The sequence below is a fragment of the Mesitornis unicolor genome, unplaced genomic scaffold (genome assembly GCF_000695765.1).
Source record: "Mesitornis unicolor isolate BGI_N332 unplaced genomic scaffold, ASM69576v1 scaffold37752, whole genome shotgun sequence".
Taxonomy (NCBI): Eukaryota; Metazoa; Chordata; class Aves; order Mesitornithiformes; family Mesitornithidae; genus Mesitornis; species Mesitornis unicolor.
The window spans coordinates 48240-71171 of NW_010169305.1; the positions used below are offsets into that span (position 1 = coordinate 48240).

A 22932-nucleotide genomic window follows, 5' to 3' on the forward strand; every position below is an offset into this window, starting at 1 on the left:
TTTGGACTCAGCAGTGATTCAGCAAATGAACAATGCACAGGCAGCTATGTAATTAGCAAGAACTTCACATAGGTGGTTTTAACTGAGCATTTAACTTCTGTGAAGGCATTCTAAAAGTATTAAGACTGGGATGCTTGCTAACACAGTGCACCAGGACACAATTTAATAGACTGTTTTATAAAACCAGTGTCTCCTTGCTATATTTGACAGTGGCAACAAAATTTTGGCAGTTTATGGGTTTGTCTTAAGATACTGGGTAAGGGCTCTTGGATCCTGAACAGAGTCTTCCTTAATAACAAATATACTGAAGATAAAAAAGTTTCTGATCTGGCTAAAATGAAAAAAGTTACTAGCAAATGACTACTTTTAAGGATGAAAGTAGGGAACTACAGTAAATGAAAGTGTTGAAGTCCTGAAATGAAGATGCAGTTTTGATGCGAGAGATGGTGGTGATTCTTAGAGGGTACTGCAACTACTGAAAGACTTTCACCATTAAAATTTATGCTTTGTTTTCCAAAATCATCTTGCACATCCTGAGTAACACTGGTACTGGAAGAATTATATATACCACCCTTCACTCGAAGGTGATTTGGTGTCATCTTTCAGAGAATTAGAGTGTCACCATCTTGCAGAAGCATTTCAATTCTGGTGGAAAAAGACTTGTGTAAAGAAGGATGATGCACTGATTTCTTGTATTAAACCCCCACCAACACCATCTATAAGTATCTGGCAAACACAACAACACAAACAAGTGGCTAAGCCACGTTACTTTTCCTTTTGGGAACCTGCTTTTGCTTTCACGTGGGATGAATTAATCACAGTTATCGGTGCACAAGGGCTCAATCTGAAATCCAATTTGTAAACAGTCAGGATCTCAGATGGGACTGACGATGTGTGAGACAGACAAGAACATCAGACTTCCATGAGCACCCTAAGACACAGCCCCAGCCTCTCTCTGCTCCAGCTGCTCATTCCCACTCCTCTGGCACACCTTCTTCCACATGCTCCCACTGATATTCAAGTGAGCTGAACTGGTAAATGACCCAGATTGAAATCAGCTTTCAAAAACAAGCTGGGTTAATTTTAATCCAAGTCAGCTCTGCAGCACAGTTAACTGTGTTATGGTGCAAAAATGTGGATGGGTGAAGCAGGTCTGAAGGACCTGTACTTTTCTTGGCAACATTCCTGACTTAGAGCAGGATAAAGCAACTAACCATTAACATAAAAAGTTGCCACAATCAGTAAAATGTACCATATAATAACCATATAACATCTTAGCTGTCAATGCACAACTGAACTAAATGTAAAAACATGAGAATTCATAAACTCAAATTTCAGTTTCAGAAAAGAAAATATTAGGTGTCAAATTAACTACACAGAACTAAAGTAGCCTCTGAAGTCCATCAAAATGGTCCTCATGTAGCACAACCAACAACAAAAAGATGCTGTTTGTGAGAAATTTTGAAAACTTTTAGAATGCTTGGCTACCATAAAGTCTCCTTTGTTAGTTCAGTACAACCACTGCGAAGGTTGACCAATGCTGACATAACGCTAGGATTTTATGTATAGTCAAAAGACTTTGGGGTGGCTCCCCCACTTCATCTTCTGGGTGTTTTATCAAAATCAGTCATCTATAAGAGATCTGTTTTTAAACTGATTAGGTAAAACTTTGCCACCATAATTTGAAATTCACTCCCCTTCCCTTATTAAATAGGGAACATCAGAGGCAACAAGACAAATAATCTGTCAAACAGGGATTTGCTACAAAGGAATTCAAGTACTGAAGCCACAAAACAAACAGAATTATTCATTTTCCTAGAACCCTTTTTCATAAAGACAGGCATCCTGTCTGCCTTAATCTTGATTCCGGAGTTCCAGTCACCTCTGTTTTTTGATTCTGAACCATGGAGAAACAAAGAAAGTTTACACCCTCCAAGACTGTGGTAAAAAACTCCATCCCATCAACCTGGCGTGGTTTTCAAAGGCAAACTCAAGACATGGTGCTATCGTTATTTTCTTCTTTTGGCTTTCAAGCATTTATTATTTCTTTTTTAAACACCCTTACTGTTAGAACTCAAGTTGTCCTTGACTTCTCAGATCACCTAAGCTTTTCTTTAGAAGGCAGGTATCTTGAGTGGAGTTTCGTTTGTTCTACTATTGTAACTTAAGAAGGAAATATTACAGTTACTGCAGTTCACCAAGGATCTACAAAAACTAAGGAGCAGTCATAATTTCCCCATGCTCACAGAACAATCTTAAAATCAATTTATCTTCAGGTATTCAAAGTAAACAGAAAAAAAGAAGACAGTGATCAATTCTATGAACAGGCTTATATCTAAGGAGAAAAGCAAGATTACTACTAAAAAAGAAGTCAGGAGTGAAACAACCATATTTCTATTTCATTCAATGAGAAGTGGCAGACACTTGCTCTTTGCAGACCTGGTATCTACATGTCTGTTTTACCAGATCATGTAAAATACGACAGGATAGGAAATTCATGTTCTCAAAGAAACCTATTGAGCTATTAATAAGAGCTTTTAAGAACTACTCAAATGACAACATAGAATGATGGTTATCTGTGCACTGTGTTTGCCTTGCTATGGTCTTAAGAGCTTTACAGCATTCGATTCAAACCACCCAAACCAGATTTTTTAAAAAATTAACCCTCTTCCTTGTTCCACGTAGTAGTAAAGATTGCATCCATTGCTGCTAACAGCAAAAGAAAGGCCTGCATGCTAAAACAGTAGAAGTAAGCTCTCCAAAAGCAACTTGAATTTTAGCATGTAGCGATATGCTTACGCAAAATTTTCGAGATCCCTTTTTCCGCTACGCACACGCACGTTCATTAAGTATTATTACTGTCACTTGCCTGTTGCAGTCCCACTGTCACTCTGCAGCAGTGCTCCTGTCACTGGTTGTGCGTTGTTTGGGTTTGCTCCTGGTGCTGCTGGGGGAGGAGGCCCTGCTCCACCCCCAAGGAGCATACAGGATGGTGGAGGGGGCTGCCCACGTTTCAGTAACACTTTGTGGTCCTGCTGGCAACGGAATCGCGGCGGCACCTCCCGAGGCATGTAGCGGGCGGCGCTTGGCGGTTGTCCGTTCGGCACTGCCACCCTTTTGGCATTGTTGCCACCATTGACTGGTGGCGATGGAGAGTTGCCAATTGGGCTGGCAGCCACTGGTTGGCTTAAACTTGGTTTTGTCACTTCGGGCACTGAAAAACAGGAAGAACGAAAATCAGAAATTTTTCCACTTAAACCTATGTTAGCTACAAGAACTCACTGTGCCTCTTTCCTTTTACAATTCCGTTCTTCTCTGAAATACTGTGCCACTTCAACCTTATGGAAGAACAACTCTATCAAAGCAGCAGGATTAAAGAGCAGCAGCAAACCTCTTGCTTCCACGTGCAACTCTGTACCCCAGGATGAAACTCTGCCCTCAGCAAGTATTTCGCTCTAAGCCCCAGACTTCCTGGAGACAAAACTGGAAAGAAGATGTAAAGCTGCCTACAACCCTGGGCAATAAGTAATCTTAAACTATGAACAGTCAAATATAACTGGTTTCTCCCCTTCCCCAGCTCTGTTCTCTGATCTTCAACTGGTTTTTGGATTGTTAGGCATCGCCCTTACGGGAGATCTGAAATCAGATCCCAAGTTTTCACTTGCTTACTAAGCTACATGGCCACTGCCAAAAAACAAACAGAAAGGAGGGGAAAAACCCCACCTTCCTCTGGGATTCAGAGTTAGTAAATCTGAGTTCTTTGTACTGCTCTTAAATAACTCAGTAATAGTTGACTCTCACCCAAAAGGCAGTCCTACATACAGCGTTTGTTTGTATTGGGCTAAAGTTTTCCAGCTGGTCACCAGGTGCCCCTATAAGCAAGGACAAGCTGCTTCTGAGGGCTGTTATGCACTGGAGAAGAGGAAAACTGTGAACAAATCCTTGAACTGACACCAGCCCAAAATTCGCTTAAGAGACTCTAGAGCTGTGATTTCTTACTCGCATTCTTCATGTGCTTTTTCGAAACAGAGCAAAAGAAATTCCCTGCCAGGCACCTAGAAGGTGCAATCGGTAAGACACAGAACCCAAGGGCAAGCAAAATTTAATTCCTCTACTCTAGATTTCGTTGGAGATTATTACAAGGAAGGAGTGTCCAGAAACTCCTCGCCAGGAAAGTGAACATAAACAGTAAAACCTTTACTCTTACAAATGCAAGATCAAAACAAATGAGTCTCTATTTGGCCACATGAATGCATTATTCCCCATGTTTTATTCTGGTAAGGGGCTTCTGATTTCTCTACATAGGCTTCATTGCCCCAAGCACCCAAAAAAGGTATTGTTAACTGTAAAATCAAGTTACTACCTTAGTTCTCTTCTGTCAATAATGGCAATTTCCCCAAACAATTTTTAGAAAACTGAAACACAAGATTAAAGCTTAACTTTCAAGATGTTCACTCATCAGTCCTGTCTCATCTGCTGGACTTTTAGGTGCCACATTTATTCGTAAATTTCCATAAAAAAGTCATTTTTGCTCATTTTGGTATCTCACCGAAAGCAGTACTTCCCCTGTCTGTCATTCCACTTATACAAGTGGTTTCAGGTTTTGGTTACTTATCTAAAACCTTTGCAAAACCGAAAGGGTAAGTATTTCAGCTGACCAATTTAAACCACAATACTCATTATCTATTCAAGCATTCTGATGCTGCAACATGCATAGTTTTAGGTTCTCCATTTTAATAATTTCAGCTTTTACTTCTTCTGAATACACATTTTCAGTATTTCATCTTGACTCATAATTCACCTTTCTTTTCCAACAGTTTTGATTAATATTTGAGTAAATTTTTGATAGAAATTAAAAAATACTCCTTTAGGATCAAAGATTCTTACCTTTGGTTTTTTGATCTGTGACCTGCAAATTAAGAGCAAGAATGTAAATACAGTTTAAAGAACCTCAAAACAAACATTGAACAGTGTGACCTTAATAGTGACCTTAATTTATTTGCAACAAGGTATTTGTTGCATGAAAACTACTAGCTGATGAACTACAAGTCAAAACACCATTCCTAGTCATATACATCAAGTTTTCAAAAATACTGTGGCTCCTACAATAGCTTTGCCTGATGCAAAAGTCCCTGACAGAAACAGTAGTTACTTCACTCACGATGATTTGTTGGTATTCACCCCACTCTCATCCCACACATGGACTTCCAACACGTAACATGTGCTACAGTTCTACAGCTCTCTCCAATTCTGGAGGTGAAGTATTACTGTGAAAGTGGATCAGAACTCCTTACAGCAGACTTGGGCTAGCAATGGAATTCTCACAGGAGTAACCACAGGTGAGAGTGGCAGTTTGTGTCTCTGCCATCTTCCTAATTCACCATTCCCATGACATCTCTTCCAAGGAAAAGAAATCCTAAACTTTACTGGATTCACTGCCTCAATTACAGAAGGTACCAGCAATACCTATAAAGCACCAGTCTTCAAAGTCTCTTGAACGCAATAAGGAGTTGGTTACTGAAGTGAGCCATCATGTTGGCCAACCACACTACGTGGTTTTGCTGCAGAGACAAACATAGCACTGGTCTGTTCTCTGGAATCCTGTGTATTGTAGCATCTTTTGAACCTGTCGATCATGAGCTCCGCGACACAATAAGGGAAAAAACCCTAAAGATCACCACGCGTCAGGTCCCGTCACACCTATTCTTAAAAGAAATTGCTGAACTAGTCCATAATTCTGGAAAGCACACAGTGACAGTATAGAATAATGAAAGCACAAGTAAAAAGCAGTTTATTGTTTAAAGCAACCAAGCCAGAACTCCTTTGTACGGTAAAGAATAAAAAGACAAACTGCACTGGACTGCTATGGCATCGTTCACTCTGCAAAGACGAACACTGCAATATGCAAAGTGGAATACTCACTATAATATAAATCTTAAGCAGTGTAACTGTACAGAATTATGCAATCTAAAAGTGTCCAAGACACAAAGGATGCACCTGTACCAAAACTGTGTCTGTACCAAGCCAGACAAGTGTTCACTTCACTTGTAAAAAATTCCTGTATGCAACAATTTACGTAATCTTCTGTAACACAATTAAAAATCAAGTGACTCTGATGCTCCACTACTAAAAGAAAAGAAAGAGTGGGGGGAAAAATACTCATTAATTCAATTTGGTAATGCTGATACTTTTACTATGATTGACAGTAAACATGCTCAGTAAGCGAGTAACGTGGCTACTTAGGAGAAGCCCATTTTACCAAATCTTTAAAGAATTCTATACGATAACCACAATCTGCTTTAGGAAAAAAAAATACTTCTGCCTATACTGCATCTCTCTCTCCTAATCAAAACAATATGGGTTTGTGATTTTTTTTTTTTCAGGTCTAGAATACAAAAGCTGAGAAAATGTGACACTGTCTCAGATTTAGAGCAGTCATCTCTCTGCAGGCAGCCTCTAAGCATCAGCAGGGCAGGAGCAATTACAGTGAACAGGAAGGTGGAGTCAAACTCAGCTTTCTGACAAGCTACCAAACAGCCCCTGGGACACCAACCACAGGAATTCAGTCTGTGAATCTGCTTGCATAACCTCTATTGAAGCGATTTTAATAAAATAAATAAGTTTAAGTTTCAAAAGATCCAAAGAGAAACAACTGTTTCATGCTATACAAACTCTGTCTGAAAAAGGCACTCCCCAAATCATTACTGCTTATTTGGGGAACACCACCACAGTCACTAAGAGTGAATACATTTATGTTCTGTCCATTCTGTTGCCTGCTTTGCTATTCCTGGAAATCTCCAAGTATTACTAAGTTTGGTCTCTAGGAGATTAATTTATTTAGTGTTCATCCCTCCCCAGATTTTGGCAAAATATCCTAACAGTGAATAATACTGAGTAACTTAGTACATGAAGAGATTACACAGAGGAAAGGTGGCAAATCTCTTTTGTATTCAAATTGCCAATTCCTCAGTAAATACTCACAGCGCTGTTATTAAGATCATCAGCACAACCTTTTCAAGTTTCTCTTGTATCACTGAGTATCAGCATATAATCCTCAAATCACCAGTCTTTACTTAACAGGGTTTGCTCCTCTTGGTTCCTACACATACTGTTTGTACTTGAATGTTAAACAGCACCAACACTGACACAAAAAGACACCGAAGAAACCTGATTCTGTAGCTACTGCTCTTTTGCAGGATTACTGGGGATGTATCAGCACAATGGTTTGATAAAGAAAACAGAAATACACCAGTTTATCTGCACTTAAACCAAAAGACTCACATTGGTGAAAAAGGCAGATTTAAAAAGACCCCAGATAAGTCAAAATTTGACTGAAATCAGTTCTCAGCAAAAACCTACAGAATCTAACACAGTGTGATGTCTGATCTTTCATACTTTCAACATACTTCGTGCTGTACCTGAATCAACTGAAAAACAGAGACTACTGAAAGAAAGTTAAGCCTTCTGCTCTTAATTTCACATAATCATTGAGGTTGGAAGGGACAGCTTCTGCAGATCTAGTCCACAGTTTCCACTCCTGTTCCTCATGCACCCCCAGGAGCTTCCCCAACTCAAAGGAAAGTAATCAAAACCAGACTGCATACAGGCACGTCCAGCTCACTTCTGAGCATCCCCGAAGATGGGGGCACCACAACCTCTCTGGGAAGCCTGTTCCAGCGGTTGTCCAGTCACACATAATCATAAAAAGACCTCTTTGTGCACATGTGGAATTTCCTGTATTTCAATTTGTGCACAATGCCTCGTGCCTTGTCACTGGGCACCACTAAAAAGAGCCTCCCTCCATCTTCTTTACTCCCTCCCCCTAGGTATGTATATACATGGATTGGTAAGATCCCCCTGAGCCTTCTCTTCTCCAGGCTGAACAGTCCCAGCCCTCTCAGCCTCTCCTCATCTGTCAGACACTCCAGTCCCTTCATCATCTCAGGGGCCTTCTGTTGGACCCACTTTAGGATGGTTGTATCTGTTACTGGGAAGGCCAGAACCAGACAGAAAGGATGTCACCAGCAAAAAGCATGGATAAAGCTGCAACAGACTCAAGTTCATGTGTCAAGTTAACTCCTAGAGCAATCCACCAGAGTTTCAGAAAAACAGAGAGCTTCTAATACACCAAGCGTTCAAACCCATTTTCTGAGCAAAACCAATTTTCAGTGACTTATCAGTTCTCCATGCCTCAGACCTGAACTGGTACAGTTCAGCAAAAGTGCTATTAGCTACAGGAAATGTAAAACCTAAGTGATATTTAACAAAAAATAAAGGGAACCTTCAGTAGTAAATATGTCATACAAATTTCCCCAAGGACTTACTCTAGAAAATATTTAGTCAATTTTACTGCAAGAATTACAAAAGCCCAGCAGCATTTCCATCATCAAACACCTCAAAACAAGAGGAGTTGCATAGATAAAGAGAGCCCATATTCAGTAACTTAATTTTAATATTTTATATAAAAAAACTTCTTTTAATTCACATGACACACTAAGGAGAAGAAACATCAAGTTAAACACATAAGCTCCAGAACAATGATGCAAAATACAGTCTTTAATAAAGCATCAGTCAAGTTTTTAAGCTCAAATACAGTTAAACATCTTACCACCCCCAACACTATTTATGCGTCAGCTGGACAAAAGAATTCAGAAATCAAAACCTACCTTCTGAGCAGATTCCTTCTTTTTCTTATCCTCTTTCTTCCTTTTCTTGTCTTCCATTAACTGTTCTTCCCTTTCTTGCTCCTTCTCTCTGCCAAGACACGACAAACAATGACATAAGCAAAACCAAGCTCCATAAGAGCAGCCACTCGTACTATAGCCCTCTTCCCCCCAAGAAAGGCAATCAAGACACCACATTTCTCTTATCATCATACTTCATTTGCATTCAAGGGTTTCAGTCTATTTGAGGTAAGAAAAGCACCTTCTAGCTCAGTGTGGCCACAACCACACCACTTGCTGCATAAAGGAAAATTCCTTTATTTGGGCCAGGCCTCTTATGGCAGTACCCGATATAAATTAACCACAAGTCTGGTATTAGAAAATAGCTTCAAGACATTTTGGCCAAAGTACCCTTTTAATTGGGTTCTGCTTTTATTTAATGAACAGTCTCATGAATCTTTTCATATGGTAAAAAAAAAAGGGAAGTTGTAATTTAATATAAGATGGTTTGGTCTTATACGACATTTATCTTCACAAGGGGAAGAGATTATTCTATTGCCTGTAGCTATGTCACTTGTAAGAGACTTGAAATGTCATATCAAATCAAAACCATCATTTATTATACAAATCACTAATTTAATTTCTAGCCTATTGTACCCACCCACAGAATTTTTGTGATGAAACTTGTAATATAAATTACTTTCCAGGGAATCTATTTTTCCCCCCCTCAAGAATATTCTTTCAGAAAAAGGAAGAAAAATATGTGCAGCTGCTATTGTTGTCAAGCTATCGTCTTGTTGCTATGTTTCGTATCAAATATGAAAGTACCAGAAAATAGTTAATTTACTGTGTATGTGCTATTGGCCGGGCTGTTTCTATGGTGAATCACATTTTTGCTAACCAGTTCTATTTACCTCCTTCAAAGTGAATTTGAGACCAAGTTTTCAGCTTGCTTCAAGTAATTTATTTTTACAGAGAAAGATTAAGACAATGTAAAAAGACGATCTGACAGATGAGGGCTAGATCAGGGACTAGAGGTGGGACCTTTACAAACAGGAAACAATTAATGAGTATAACCCATGATCTTTCAGAACAAGGTTTTATACAAAACAAAACAGCTTTATAAACAAGACCGGAGTTTATAGTAGTACTGAGCTATTTCTTGTATTTATGTACTCAGCTCTTTTCTGATCACGGCATAAAAATATTAGAGTTGTATTGGCTTTGCTGTCACATCATTCAGAATTTTCATTCCATTGCATTTATATGGTGTAGGTAATATTTCTGTTTGCACTTTCACCAGATACTGCCAAGACAGTGTACAAAGAGACACCTACATAAGTAATCAAATCCTACAAAAATATTTTGAGATGTTATGTGTTAACAGCTTCCTGATTGAGAACTGCGAAGAATTCTCTTTGGATAAGGGCATGATGAGTTCTTCTTAACAGCATCCTGAGGTCATTACCAAAAGCAATCCATACCTAATGGCATGTTTAGTCTGCATTTAGCAAAGTTTGAGGCAAGCCTTCCACACCACACAGAGCAGTATTCAATGCACTCTGGCTTAAGCCAGGTCAGTTCTTGCTCTTTTCTGTTCTCTATAAAACGTCAAAGCACTCTTCCCAGCCCTAACCTCTCACAAGGAAAAGCCCGACAGGTTTTGCAGTTTTAATACCAGCACGAGACACGAAGCACTGGGGAGGTCAGTATACTTCGCACTGTCTGTCATGGCATTAAGACAAAATTTCCCATTTCCTTTGAGCCACAGATTGTAAGCAATAAGAAAAAGCTCTCCAGTGACACGCTCATGTTTCAAAGTTACTACAACTTCAAGTCATGTTTACTACTTTTGTACTGTCAAGCTCCATGTGCCTTTTGGGCTGTAGCGCCAGTTACAAGCATACTATTTCAAGAAAACTTTCTTGCAGCAGGCAAAAGTTTAAGAGCTGTCTTAAAAGAGCTGCTGAAAAAGGGTAGGATCAAACTACAAAATGACTTCCAGTAACTGCCCGGCGCACAGCCAGTCTTCTACTTAAAAATACCTTCCTTAAGTTTTGCAAGCAGAAGAGCAGGGAATGGAAAAGAGTAAGCAAAAGGTCATATTCACAGTCAAAGCTGAAACTATAGCTTACAACGACACGTAGCACTAATGCCAAGGACAGAAGATCCATAGCCCGAGAGTAAACAGTTACGGTCATCTGTCTTTGTGGTAAGTTCAGGACAGGGAGACTGCTGCTGCTGCTGCCTTGCTCTCGGGCATAAACAGACAAATATCTGTAGTACTGAGGGTGCAGAGATGCCCTTTGTTTCGCATGATGGCCTCCCCTTCTCCTGCTCTTTTAGCAGAGATGTGTATTGCATATTCCACTGGGCACATCATCAAGAGCTGCAACAGAGCAATAATCAGTACTTAGTAACTTAGGGTTTAGTTCATGTAAGCACACACTTGAACTCCTCTGAGGTGGGAAGGATCTTGATGAACACTTGAGTTGCATCATATATCAGACCATAAAGTTCTTGATAAAGCATAACTGAAACCTCACACACATGCAGGAAGCATGAAGTTATACTCCCCAAATGACAGCGTAAGAATGGATACTACAGACATGTTAACAATGCTGAAAGGTCGCTGAATTAGCAGGGGAAATAGCTTATTGCCATTTGGGGTATCACACTTGCCATCTTCCCACTTTCATTCTTCAATGCATTTCAATATTTCAAATTTTATGATCAATGGTTTCCCCTTTCAGCTGTATGCAAGAAGTTGTTAAACACAAACTTAACTTGCAGTGCAAAGTGCTCCAATAAATTCACCATAAACAAAACTTCCAAGTACCTCAGCGATTCATTCAGAAGAACCCGATGCCCATTAACCTTCCCTCATCAGCTAAAAGATAACTTCTCCTGGCCTGCTCAAGGAACCTGGGGGGTCCCATCATGTACTTTCCAGCAAGCAGCTGCTTACATTGACAAGATCAACACGGGGAGAAAAATCCATCATTGCCAAAGGAGTGAATTTAGAGCAATACAATGGGGTGTGGTTCCGGTTTTTGTTACCGGCACACAGTAATGGGAACACTGACACACCACAGCCCTGAAGAGGAAGTTTGCTAAGCAGCCAGCTCTTTACTCTTAACTTTCTTCAAGAAAGCATGTGCTGGTCTTAAAAATATCACCTAACTGCACTTCAATATTTCCCACAAAATCTTAGAATCAACACTACAGGAAAGTATTTAAAAAGTGTACTACTGACTTTAATGACAAATATTTAAAAGAGGGCATATTAACAGCTTACAAACAATGAGAAACTACAGGTTGCAACCCCAAATTTTATTTATTAAAAAAAGCCAAACCAAACAATCTATGATGCAGTGCCCTCAATACCTCATCAAGTTCTTGTAACAACCTCTTCTGGCTAAGACAAAAGCAATCATTTTAGAGAAAAACAAAAAGGATTTTCAGCTAGTGAACTAAAAAAAGCAACAGAAAACACTTGTGAAGTCCAAGTTATTAAAACAGAGCCATTTCAGGGAAAAAAAAAAAAGAAAAAAGAAAAGAGTTATTAAAGAAATGCTTCCAAACTGTGAGCCAACTTCTGTATCTTCCTCCAGAATACAGGGGATTCTGAAACTACACTTGTAGGCTGAGCAGCACTTCAACAGAACAAGCTTTTATCTATAAAGCTACACATTATAAAGTCACATTAACAACTGTTAAATTTTCCCTGAGGGCTTTAGCTATAACTCACCAGAGCTAAAGGGTTATGCGAGATAATGATCTGCATGCATAGACCAGTCTCACTTAGAGGCCACACTTGAGCTATTAACTAACTCTTTCTTACAGACAGGCCTCTTATCATCCAAAATATCAGGCCACAAATGCATTTCTAATAATTTAGAAACAAAGAGACTTAAAACTTAAGGAACCAAGAAACCACAAATTTATTCTACAGTAAGGTATCCAACTCTGCAGAAGATTTGAAGCAAGAAGCATTTCCCATGAACTCTAACTACAAGCATGTTGCTTCTCAGCATTTCTGAGATTTCCTCAGAACCATAAATTTTTGATAAGTTCTACAGCCTGGATGCCAGCAGAATTAGGCTGCATAGACTGCTGTCTCAGATGCACTGCAAAAACACCTTTTTAACAGGCTCAAGGCCAGGGTTTTTCCAAGGAAAAAACACCTCCCAATCTATACAAGGATGAAATCTCCTACAGACAAGTGAGCTGTCTTCAGCAGTGCTATTTCCTGAACAGCCTCACCACTGCAGGAGGAGGTTTAATTTTCTTCCACTCTATTCTTTATCATCAAGTTCTGCAGTTCTGTCCCTAACCTTCCCTTGCTTGCGCCTTCTCTATCGCAAGCAAATTCAACTTAACAAAAACTCACCTGGACTATCCTGTTTTGTAAACAGCATTAGCTGGGAGTATTCTCAGAACACCAGGAATAGCACAGGCAAGCAGCAGAAACATGTCAAATCGACTGCATTTGAAGGAAATTGCACCTTATTGTATCGTAACACCATTCCACACAGCATCCAGTTAAAACTCCATAAATTGTATCATAGAAAGATCTACTAGTAAAAGGAAAGGTATTTATTTTGGAAACAAAATCCTACCTTGTTATATTAAAGAGAATGTTTCCTCTGACTGTATCTAGTCCTTAATTCCACACCCTGCATGTGTGATCCTGCCATTGTCACCTGCATCTGTTCAATTCTCCCACCTGCAACACAGCCTTTATTGGTGCAATCCTCTAGTATAACAGTATTTATATACAATTACAATAAAAAGTACAAGCTGATTATAACTAAGGGTCATGAGCAATGAAGAAAAAGCAGACTACAAAGTCCCAAATTACTTCTTGCACCTTGAGTTGCAAGCCCTTCTTGCTGCAGCAAAGAATACTCAATCTACTGCTTCAGACACTCAAGGTGGATGGATTTTTAAATCCTATCTGGAAGCTGCATGTCAGTGACTAAAGATGAAGTAAAATTAAATACACTGCTATTAGAATATAGAAATCTTTACAGTTCTACTTTCATTCAATATATCCTACTTGACAGACACGTTCCACTATTTTAACAGCATGAGAAGAGCATGGTGTGTCCCAACACACAAGTGCGCTCTGGCACATTTAAACAGAACATCAAACACAGCATGGGATAAATCCCAGGGTTGACTGACCCTCAATTCCTGAAGGTAAAATTACTTCCACCAGATTAAGCCATGTAAAGAGTTACGAAGTTGCTGATCAGAAGATGAAAAAATTTGATTAACTTCATAAAAAAAAAATGCTAAAAAGCACAGTATCACAGCCACTTTTCTTGTGAAGCAACGCTTGCATGCAGAAAATTGACAGACATAAGCCAGATAAAAGCTGATTAAATAGGAGATAGCCATTTAGAAAGTCAGTCTTCACCCTGAACTGACAAAAACGGAATATGAAATTATTTTAGGCCAAATGAATTCTGAAGTTTATAAGGGAAAAAACCTGCTCCTTCAGATTAGCAGCCTTGAAGATCCAGAGTATAAACTTTCAAGGAGAAAAACAAGAAAATGACTTGTTTGCTTGAAATAAGTTTACAGCATCGCTGAACAACTGCAATATGGAAGCAAGAGATAAACTGCGCAGTTTAAAATCGCCCAGTTAGAAGGACGATTGTCCCACGCTTTTTGAATGAAAGATAGCAGAACTCAGAGTACGATATTAAATTCGTACCCATGACATATGTACATGGTATAACACACGTAAGGCGACAGCAAAAGTGTGTCACACCACACACAGGGTTACCTGTGGATTTTATACATGCACAATATACCCTTAACCATGTATTGCATGAAAAGACTTTAGAAAGTGTAGTTTTAGAAGTGCTCTGCAAAGCAGAGTTTTCAAATGGCAAAAGATTATTGCTCTCCAAGGAGTTAAGAGTAAGCTGCTTTTTTCTTCTTTTTGGCTGAAAACCAAAACAGCGTCACAGCAAGAAGTTTGCTTACTTTAAATAACGTATCTGGAACAACTGATAGGCCTTTATCACAGCAAAACATCGGTAATTTGAAGCCGCAGTAGAAAATAACCGACTTTAAAACACTAGCCTACTGACTTTGCTAAAAGTACGCTTTTCTGAAGAAGGGCTCCTTATAGACTGCAATTACACCTGTTGATAGAATAACTCTTTGTGGAGTGCTCAATACGTATACGCACAGTGATTTACATGATAGAAGGAGAACAACTCTGACCATAAAAAGCTGTTTCCTTTGAAGAACTGGACAGTAAAAGCCATACAATGCAACAAAACATCAAGAGGTTTGTTCTCAACACTTCAGCAACTGGTTTGGGCAGAGAGCGTCAACTGCAGCTTGAAGAGTGTCCTGTTAAGAAAACCTTGGATTGTGTGAAAAAAGAACTGTAGTGTTTATAATACTCCATAGTTCTTGCTTGCACTCCTTTTATAGAATTACTCTTTCCAGCTGTATCATTTATATAAATTAAAAGAATGACTTGCAGGTGCCATCTAAAGATTTCAAATGTCTGCCACACTTGATTAAAAAAAAGTTTTAGGGAAATTGAGAGCTACAGCCAAAGTTCTGGAATGTAAAAACTGAGCAAGTTTTCTCCCCTGCTTCAGAGCCCTTACAAATCAGGAATTATTATTTCATAGCATGCACGCTCCCGCCTACCAAGGACACAGATAAAGTGTGCTTGGAGAATTGCGAAACATGGTAAAAATAGCCCAAGAATGGCAAACCATTCAGTTAGAAATCTTCCTGTAATTAAGATGCCCAGTAATTTATCATATCGGCTCTACTATCTATAACTGTTTACCAAGAAAAATATCTTTGTGGTTCCGAAAGCCACAAAAAAATATGTAGAGAAATGAATGCCTAACAAACAATATGGTACAGTAAATGGAAAACAGCTACCACAAGAAAATCTCAATAAAGAACCTGTCTCTGCTACAGGCTTAGAGAGAAACAAGTCAGATTTTTGACAAGGGAAGAGCTGGCAATCCTCAAGAAGTACAGTTTGAGACCTCTATTCCACTACAAATGAAATATCCTGGCAATACATAATCTCTCAAACCCTAAATCTTGCTAAAGCCATAATTTCAGCAGATAAGAAGAAAAACTAGCTGGCAAAAATATTTCTCTGCATCTTCATTAAGTGAAATCCTTTCACTTCTGCAATTATGGATGTGTGTGTGTGGGGAGGAGTATCAATGCTCCGGACAGCTCACCACTGAGGAAGCTGCCGCTGAACTTTACTTCGCATGTGAGACTCCTTTTCACTACACCATCCTAAAAGAACATCTTAGCTGCCTTCCTATGCACACAGAAATACGAGAGTCCTACTTAGCCAAACAACTCGGGGTTTGAAACAAACACAGGCCATCCCAGAAAACTGCCAGATGTCAGCTGAAGGATGGCTTATTAGTCTGTAAATGGAGTATACACAAGTATCTGTCAGTACTGCTTTGTACTTCTTAGTAATCTTTTGATTAAGAGACAAACTCTACCAGTTTTATAATCTCAAATGGCTTGGAAGTCAAGACAAATAAATCCTTTCACTTGAAAACTAACAGAAGAAAAGTTACACAGAACCATTTCCCTCAAAAGCCCTTTCCAATGCGATTTTCGTAGTATTATTATTATTTAATCCATTCGTCTTTAGGAACCAAGTGACACTTTTCTGCTCTAGCTACATTATGTTCTTACTAGTCTCATCATCGGAATCCCAAATAATTCTGATCGAATGGACTTCTGGAAGTCAACCTGGAGTCTGGTCTAAGCCCATACTCAAAGCAGAGCCATCATCAAGTAGGTTGCTCAGTTTCCAGTCATACTGTAAGTACCTCCAAGGACAGAGACAACACCACCGGTGGGGAGAGATTAATCCATTTTTTTAACTACACCCACTGCATTTGCCTCCCCCAATATCTAATGAGAATTTGCTGCAACCCGTGTTTGCCGTCTCTAGCTTTATCACTGTGCACCACCTCTAGGAAGAGCCTGGCTCTCCATACCCTCCTCCTCTCAACAGGCAGCTGAAGACAGCAGTAACTTTACCCCCTCAGTCTTCTTGTTCCAAGGCTGAACAAAGCCAGTTCTCTCAGCCTCTCCCTGTGCAAGATGTGCTCCAGAACACCAATCACCTTAGTGACCATGTAATATATCAGTGTCTTTCCTGTTTGAGAGCCAAATCTGGACACACCGTGTCAAAGGTGGACTTTTGAGTGTTGAATAGAGAAGTATCACTTCTTCTGAACCACCGGCTATAGCCTTGTGAACAGAGCCCAGCACGTGGCTCATTTAACACCAAGGACACGCTGCTGAGTCACATTTTACTTTGTCAGGACCTTCAGGTGCTTTTTCTGCAGAGCTACTTTGTAGTCAGTGGGTGCCTCACCTATGCTATAGCACAGGGTTACTTTGCCCCAGTTGTAGTATTTTGCATTGACATTTGTTGAATTTTGGTTTTCTCCAGCCTACTGAGTTCCCCCGAACAGAAACCTTATTCCCCAGAGGTGTCAACCACTCAGGCCAGTGCAGGATCACCTGCAGACATGCTGAGGGTACCTAACACCCTATCAACCAGGTCAGTAATGCAGATGTTGAACATTACCAGAGCCAGCATTGACTCCCATGAGCCAACCCATACTGCCCAGCTGCATCACTGACCATAACCAATCCCGTATCACTGACTCTGCCAATCCACTTCAGAAATCCTTTTTTCAAAAAAATATTACTTTAGGGTGGAACAGTGTTTCTGTACTTAGTGGTACAGTGAGCAGGGAACCAATTACCAATACGTCTTCTGCAGAAGAACTGCAGCAGAAACTCCTAAATAAGCTACACCCTCCACCTTAGGTGTCTGTATCAGTAAATCCACATTTTGCAGCCCAGATCAACTTCACAAGTCAAGCTCCAAGCTCTACTGGCAGCCTGACCAGTGCCTCCACTGGGGCTCTGAATTGGTTACAAATGGTGACGCAAGTGAAGCTGACAACTATTGCTGCCACCTTAATAATGCATTCTTGTATGCATGTATAGATGAGAAATGCTATTAAAAACCCATTTACTATTAACCTTCTGAATGCAGTTAAAAAGCAAAAGTTAACTCCTTCCTACGGTGTAAACTCTAATTTTAACAAAAGCAGCTCTGCACCTTCTTAGATTACAAATTTCAGTCTTAAATGTCAAAAACAGAATTAATTTTTAACACTGAAAAAGGTCCCAAGAAACTAATCTATTTGCTACGGTAACTATGCCACAGTACACACAACAATTATGACATTTGCTTTTAATGTCAGAATGTGACATTTCAGGAAAAAAATACTGAAAAAGTATAATATAGTTTAATTAAATGAAACATTTTCTGCCAGAACACTGTTTGTGGCACCAGCACAGACCATGCAAACAATAAGAAACTAGATCACACAGGATCTTTGACAACAGAAGTAGTTACGTCTAAAACAAACGTTAACATTTCTTGGATTACAACTGTCGTTTTTATACTTGTGTTTCTCAGTCATACAAAAAAAGTGAGACCCAAAGGCCAGCCAGGTAAAGATCCAATCTGTATCTGGAGATACAGAATTCTGGGCAAGGTGAGAATAAAGAAAACACTGGATAATACCACATTACAGTGTTATTGCTGCAGTTTAACACACTTCAAAAAAATCTTAACTTTTGTGGTATGGCACTTCAGGTGGGATCAAGAGAAAAAATAAAAAGAATATAGATATGAGTGAAGCAGTTTATAGTGAAACCCCAACCCAACAAGCAAAACCCAACCATCAGACAGAAGCACGCGGCTTAAAAGCAGCTTCTATGAATGATGAGGTGGGTGCTTGGAATTCCACCTGCCTGAGGATATTACAGGAATACCCTCCACAGCATCAGAAAGGTGTAATTTATAATTCATTTTAAAAGCAATCTGATTGTTTGTTTTATTCAGTTTCCAAAGAAACACTCTAAATTCACTTGCTATAAAAACCAAAACACTTTATGCAAGTTAATTAACAGCCTGACAGGCACATTACATACCTCCAGATCTGTATAATATTGTAAAATTTTCCATACACAGTGCTTCAGGGCACTGTAGTAATGAAAATAACATTTATCAAACTGTAAGTCATTATTTTAATTACACTAAATCAGAATACTAAAGCAAGAATGTATTTACTTTTATCAGTGGGAAGTTAAGAACAAGGCTTTCCGCACAAAGTTATTATTCATCTGTTGTAGGCCAAGCTGGAAGAACCAGCAAGTTAAGGTTGCTCGCACTCCTAATACATTAAAAAAAACTCTTACAGCTTGCTCAGATTTTCTTGGCAAAGGTATTTAAGGTTTGTGTTTTCTACTCAGTTACTGCCTCAGGCAAATACTTATTTTTACCTGGTAAGAAAATTCATTCAGCTACTTCCTGAAAATATTCAGTTACAAAGTTTCAGGGGTGTCGTGATGCATATCAGGAAGTCGAAATTAAAGGCAGAAGGAAAAAGAAGGAGCATATTTTGCAGGTCTGGGAAATGCTGTATAAACCGTGCCAAAATACTGCCTCTTTAAACAAATCTGTCTGCGAGTGTTCATTATATTCAGCTGGAGTGGAGCAGGCAAATTCTTTTTTATTCTTATTTTTTCTGTAACCGGTGTTCTTGAAGACTACAAACCATTGTTTATACTCAGCTGAGACAAACACCGTTCCTCTTCATCCTTACAGCAGCTGAGCTGAGAGCTGAAGCAGGACTGAAGGCAAGTAAAAAGCCCCCAGGAGCACGCCGTACAACCAGAGTGCAGCAGAGCAGGACAGAGATCCAGGTGCTTTCAATCTGAACCCACCACAATGCACATGCACAAACCAGCACATGCAGTCGTCTGTGCCTCACACTTCACTGTGCAAGTTAGTTCCTTTCCGAAGTACCTTAAATAATAGTTCTGAAGCCTCTTGTTTTAAACCATATTTACGTGTTTTGTGCAAAGAGTAAAATACAGATGCAGCATCCTGTATGAAAAAAACCCTGAAACCATGAATTTGCATGCACGAAGCATGGCAAATAATGTAATGCTACTGTGCCTTATATAATGAGACAAATGGTTAGCTGCCTAAGTCTTAAACAGACAGACTTTTTAAAAAATTTCATCGGTATCTTGTATTCTTAATGATGTCGTGCAAACACAAGCTTCCTCTGTCATATGAGGGAAAGCCACATACGAGACTGATATTGTGTATAGTTACGCAGCAGCCAAATACTGGATGCAGTGAGAGCTGATTATCAATCTTGGCAATCACAAAGCTCAAATACAGTGCTCACAGTCTGAAGTAAGCACTTGTTTACCAGCTAAATACTGCGGATTAGTGAGCGAGTTCTTAGAATGCAATAAAGATTATATACACTCACTCCACTGGGAAGGTGCAGTTAAGCACAGTGTATACAGAATCTGAATAAGAAAAAGATCTGCAACAGGCCAAATCCAGCCTCACCTATGAGTGCATAATGCATGCTCAGGTCTCATTCTGACTCTAACATGCAACTGTTACATCCACTACATCCTCACTCTCTGCTACTTCTAATGATGTATTTCCATAAGAAGCTGCATACATTTTTTTCTTCCTCCTCCCTTTAGAACTGACTAAAGGAAGGATGACATTTAATACCACACCGCACAACGCAGGGCTTTCCCAGGATATGTTACAAAACGAGAGACTGCATGACCTGCTCAAGGTTACAGAATGACTCCATTGCTCACTCTGAATTAAAAACTGGGATCTTCCCGACCCCTCCCGTATTTTCACTAATACAATAACGCCACTGCAGAACACTTGCACAGCTCCTTTCATCACAGGATGTCAAAGGCCTTTATAAATATTAATTAAGCATTGCAACAACACTAAGAAGTATGTAAAACTTAATGCTGCACATGAGTAAACCCCAGCAAAGAATAAATAACCTATGTTCAAACTCACAGAAGTCAGCAGTATGGAGAACAAGTGGCGCTTGCCATTAAGGAGCACTCCACTAGAAACAAAGACGTCATTAATGCTCCAGATGTGATGGGAACTGCACAGCACCTGATCACCAGTACATCACTACAGCACCTCGGTCACACTCAAGCACTATCATGAAGACACTGAGTTTGGCTTCCTCCAAACACACTTACTGGTTTTTTTTTTAGTAAAAATCCATTTTTCTAGCCTGGTAACTTTCCGTGGAGAAGAGAGGTGTGAGTGTGACTCTTTGGTACTCTGACAAAATTAGCAAGTAATATCAAGCTGAGACACAATTCAAATACGAATTCAGACCTCACCAATGAGAGTGAGCTGCCTCTTAGCATTCAGTCATGTACTCCAGTAATTAAGGAAACAAAAATACCAATTTCTTTTGAGAACTCAGTATCCATTCTCAAAAGAAATAACCTTTATGAGTCCAAAAGGAATGTTTTCAGCAAACTATATTGTAGTAATCACTTAAGTACTTCAGTGATCTTACAACTTAGTATAACATGTCCACACTTGACCTACTTCAAGCATAACTTCCTTTACAATTATTTACTCTTTCCAACAACCAGAACTATCACGAGATACCAACCTCTAACACTCATAGGACTTGTGTGAAAGCCAACCACACTAAAACATATCAAAGTTGATTTGCTTCTGGGTGCTGCCACATTCACAGACTTTAACGACAGGAGTAAGAATAATTTCCTAGTTTTTTTTAAATCCCTGTTAACTTACTGGAAAGGCCCAAAAGGTGACAAGCTCTGAACTCCTGCAATAATTCCCTTTTAAATTTAGTTGAGAATCTGACATTAATAAGAGTGTAAAAAATACTTTTGCTTTGGAGAAAGACTATTTCCTACGTAAGACAAATCAAGCTGCACTAAAAACATTTGCAGATTCACTTCACAGTGAACGCTGTGTTAGAAAAGGGGACGTTGTTGTTACAATGTCAATAAAGAAATTAAATGAAAAACTGTGTAATTCATATTTCAGCCCAGCAGCTTTTGGGGATTTTTTTGTTAGGTTGGTGGTTGTTTTTTCCCTTTTTTTTTTTTTTAAAGAAAGCTCAAGCACAAGTTTTACTTCCCACCAAAACAGCAAGATTCAGTGAAGGCTGGCAAAAAGCTGGCAGAATGAAAAACAGGTTTTTGTTTTGTGTTTTAAATTGCAAACTATGTTTTCCTTCTGGCTACGGGATGAATGCCTGGGTCTAGTTTGTTGGTGGCTTTTTGTGTTTGTTGGTTTGGTTTTGTGGGGTTTTGCTGTGGGTTTGTTTTTTTTTTCCAGTCTTTCAAAAGGACATAACCTAGCAGTAGAAACCTACTCTCTTGGCCATGAAGGTGTGTTATCACTATAATTTTATCTCCAGTTCTCTCACAGTACAAAGCCAGGTAACACTTCAGTGTATTTGATACACAATTCAGTATATTCTGCTTTCATCACATGAAGCGATTTGTCCTCCCCCTTAGGTGGGACAACAGCTACTTAACAGTTTATGGTATCATTCAAGCAGTACGTCTTCAGCAGAGGACTGATGAAATTCAACAGCAAATGGCGTTGCATCCCCCACCCTCAGTAACTCTTCGGAAGCCAAGAGCCCAAAAGTTGCTGAGTTGCTGAGTTTTCCTAGGTTAAACGAGCACCCATCCTTCAATAAAAAGATCTTGAAGATCCTAAACAACTCACTGCACTTAAAAATATGACCAAGCTCAAAGAGCAAATGCTGCCGAGATGTGTCCAAATGTACTTGGAACCAAAGAGGGAGCCACCTTTGAGTCTGCAGCCACAGAAGCTTTACGTGAACAGCGGTGGCAGTGTGTGCTCTCCAGACAAACATCTACTACAGAAACAGCCATTCTCCAAGTCAGATAAAGCACGAATATATGATCCTTTCATCACAATACAGTATTTCAAAGTTCATGCTTTGGTTCTACCGATTAGTAAAAAACATTTTTCAGAGCACTTAGTTCTCAATACAGTTTTATCATATACACAAAGATGCTGATCACCAACTTCTATCTGGTATTACATGGAATGGATATCCCTAGCAAAATGTGTAACTGTGTGGCAGCATATTCTCACACTTTTAAGAGACATTCCATAAGTCATGAATAATTACATGTATATAAAATAAAGGAATTAGAACTACACTGTTACAGATCATGGTTGTACTTAAGGTCAGGAAAATTCCACTATAGATGAAAATAAAGTCAGGACTTGCCATGCCAATACCACAGAGACACAGTAAATACTGTATCACTGACA

General features: G+C 39.3%; 1 protein-coding gene across 1 annotated transcript in view; it reads right to left on the minus strand.

The window, feature by feature from the left end:
• Positions 1–22932, minus strand: part of TNRC6B (trinucleotide repeat containing 6B) — a 74368-nt gene that overhangs the window by 35083 nt on the left and 16353 nt on the right. The window contains exons 2-4 of the mRNA XM_010179301.1: positions 8667–8754; positions 4888–4909; positions 2870–3214 (exon numbers count right to left, since the gene is read on the minus strand). Coding sequence (XP_010177603.1) covers positions 2870–3214; positions 4888–4909; positions 8667–8754 — 455 coding nt within the window. The remainder of the gene's footprint in view (positions 1–2869; positions 3215–4887; positions 4910–8666; positions 8755–22932) is intronic.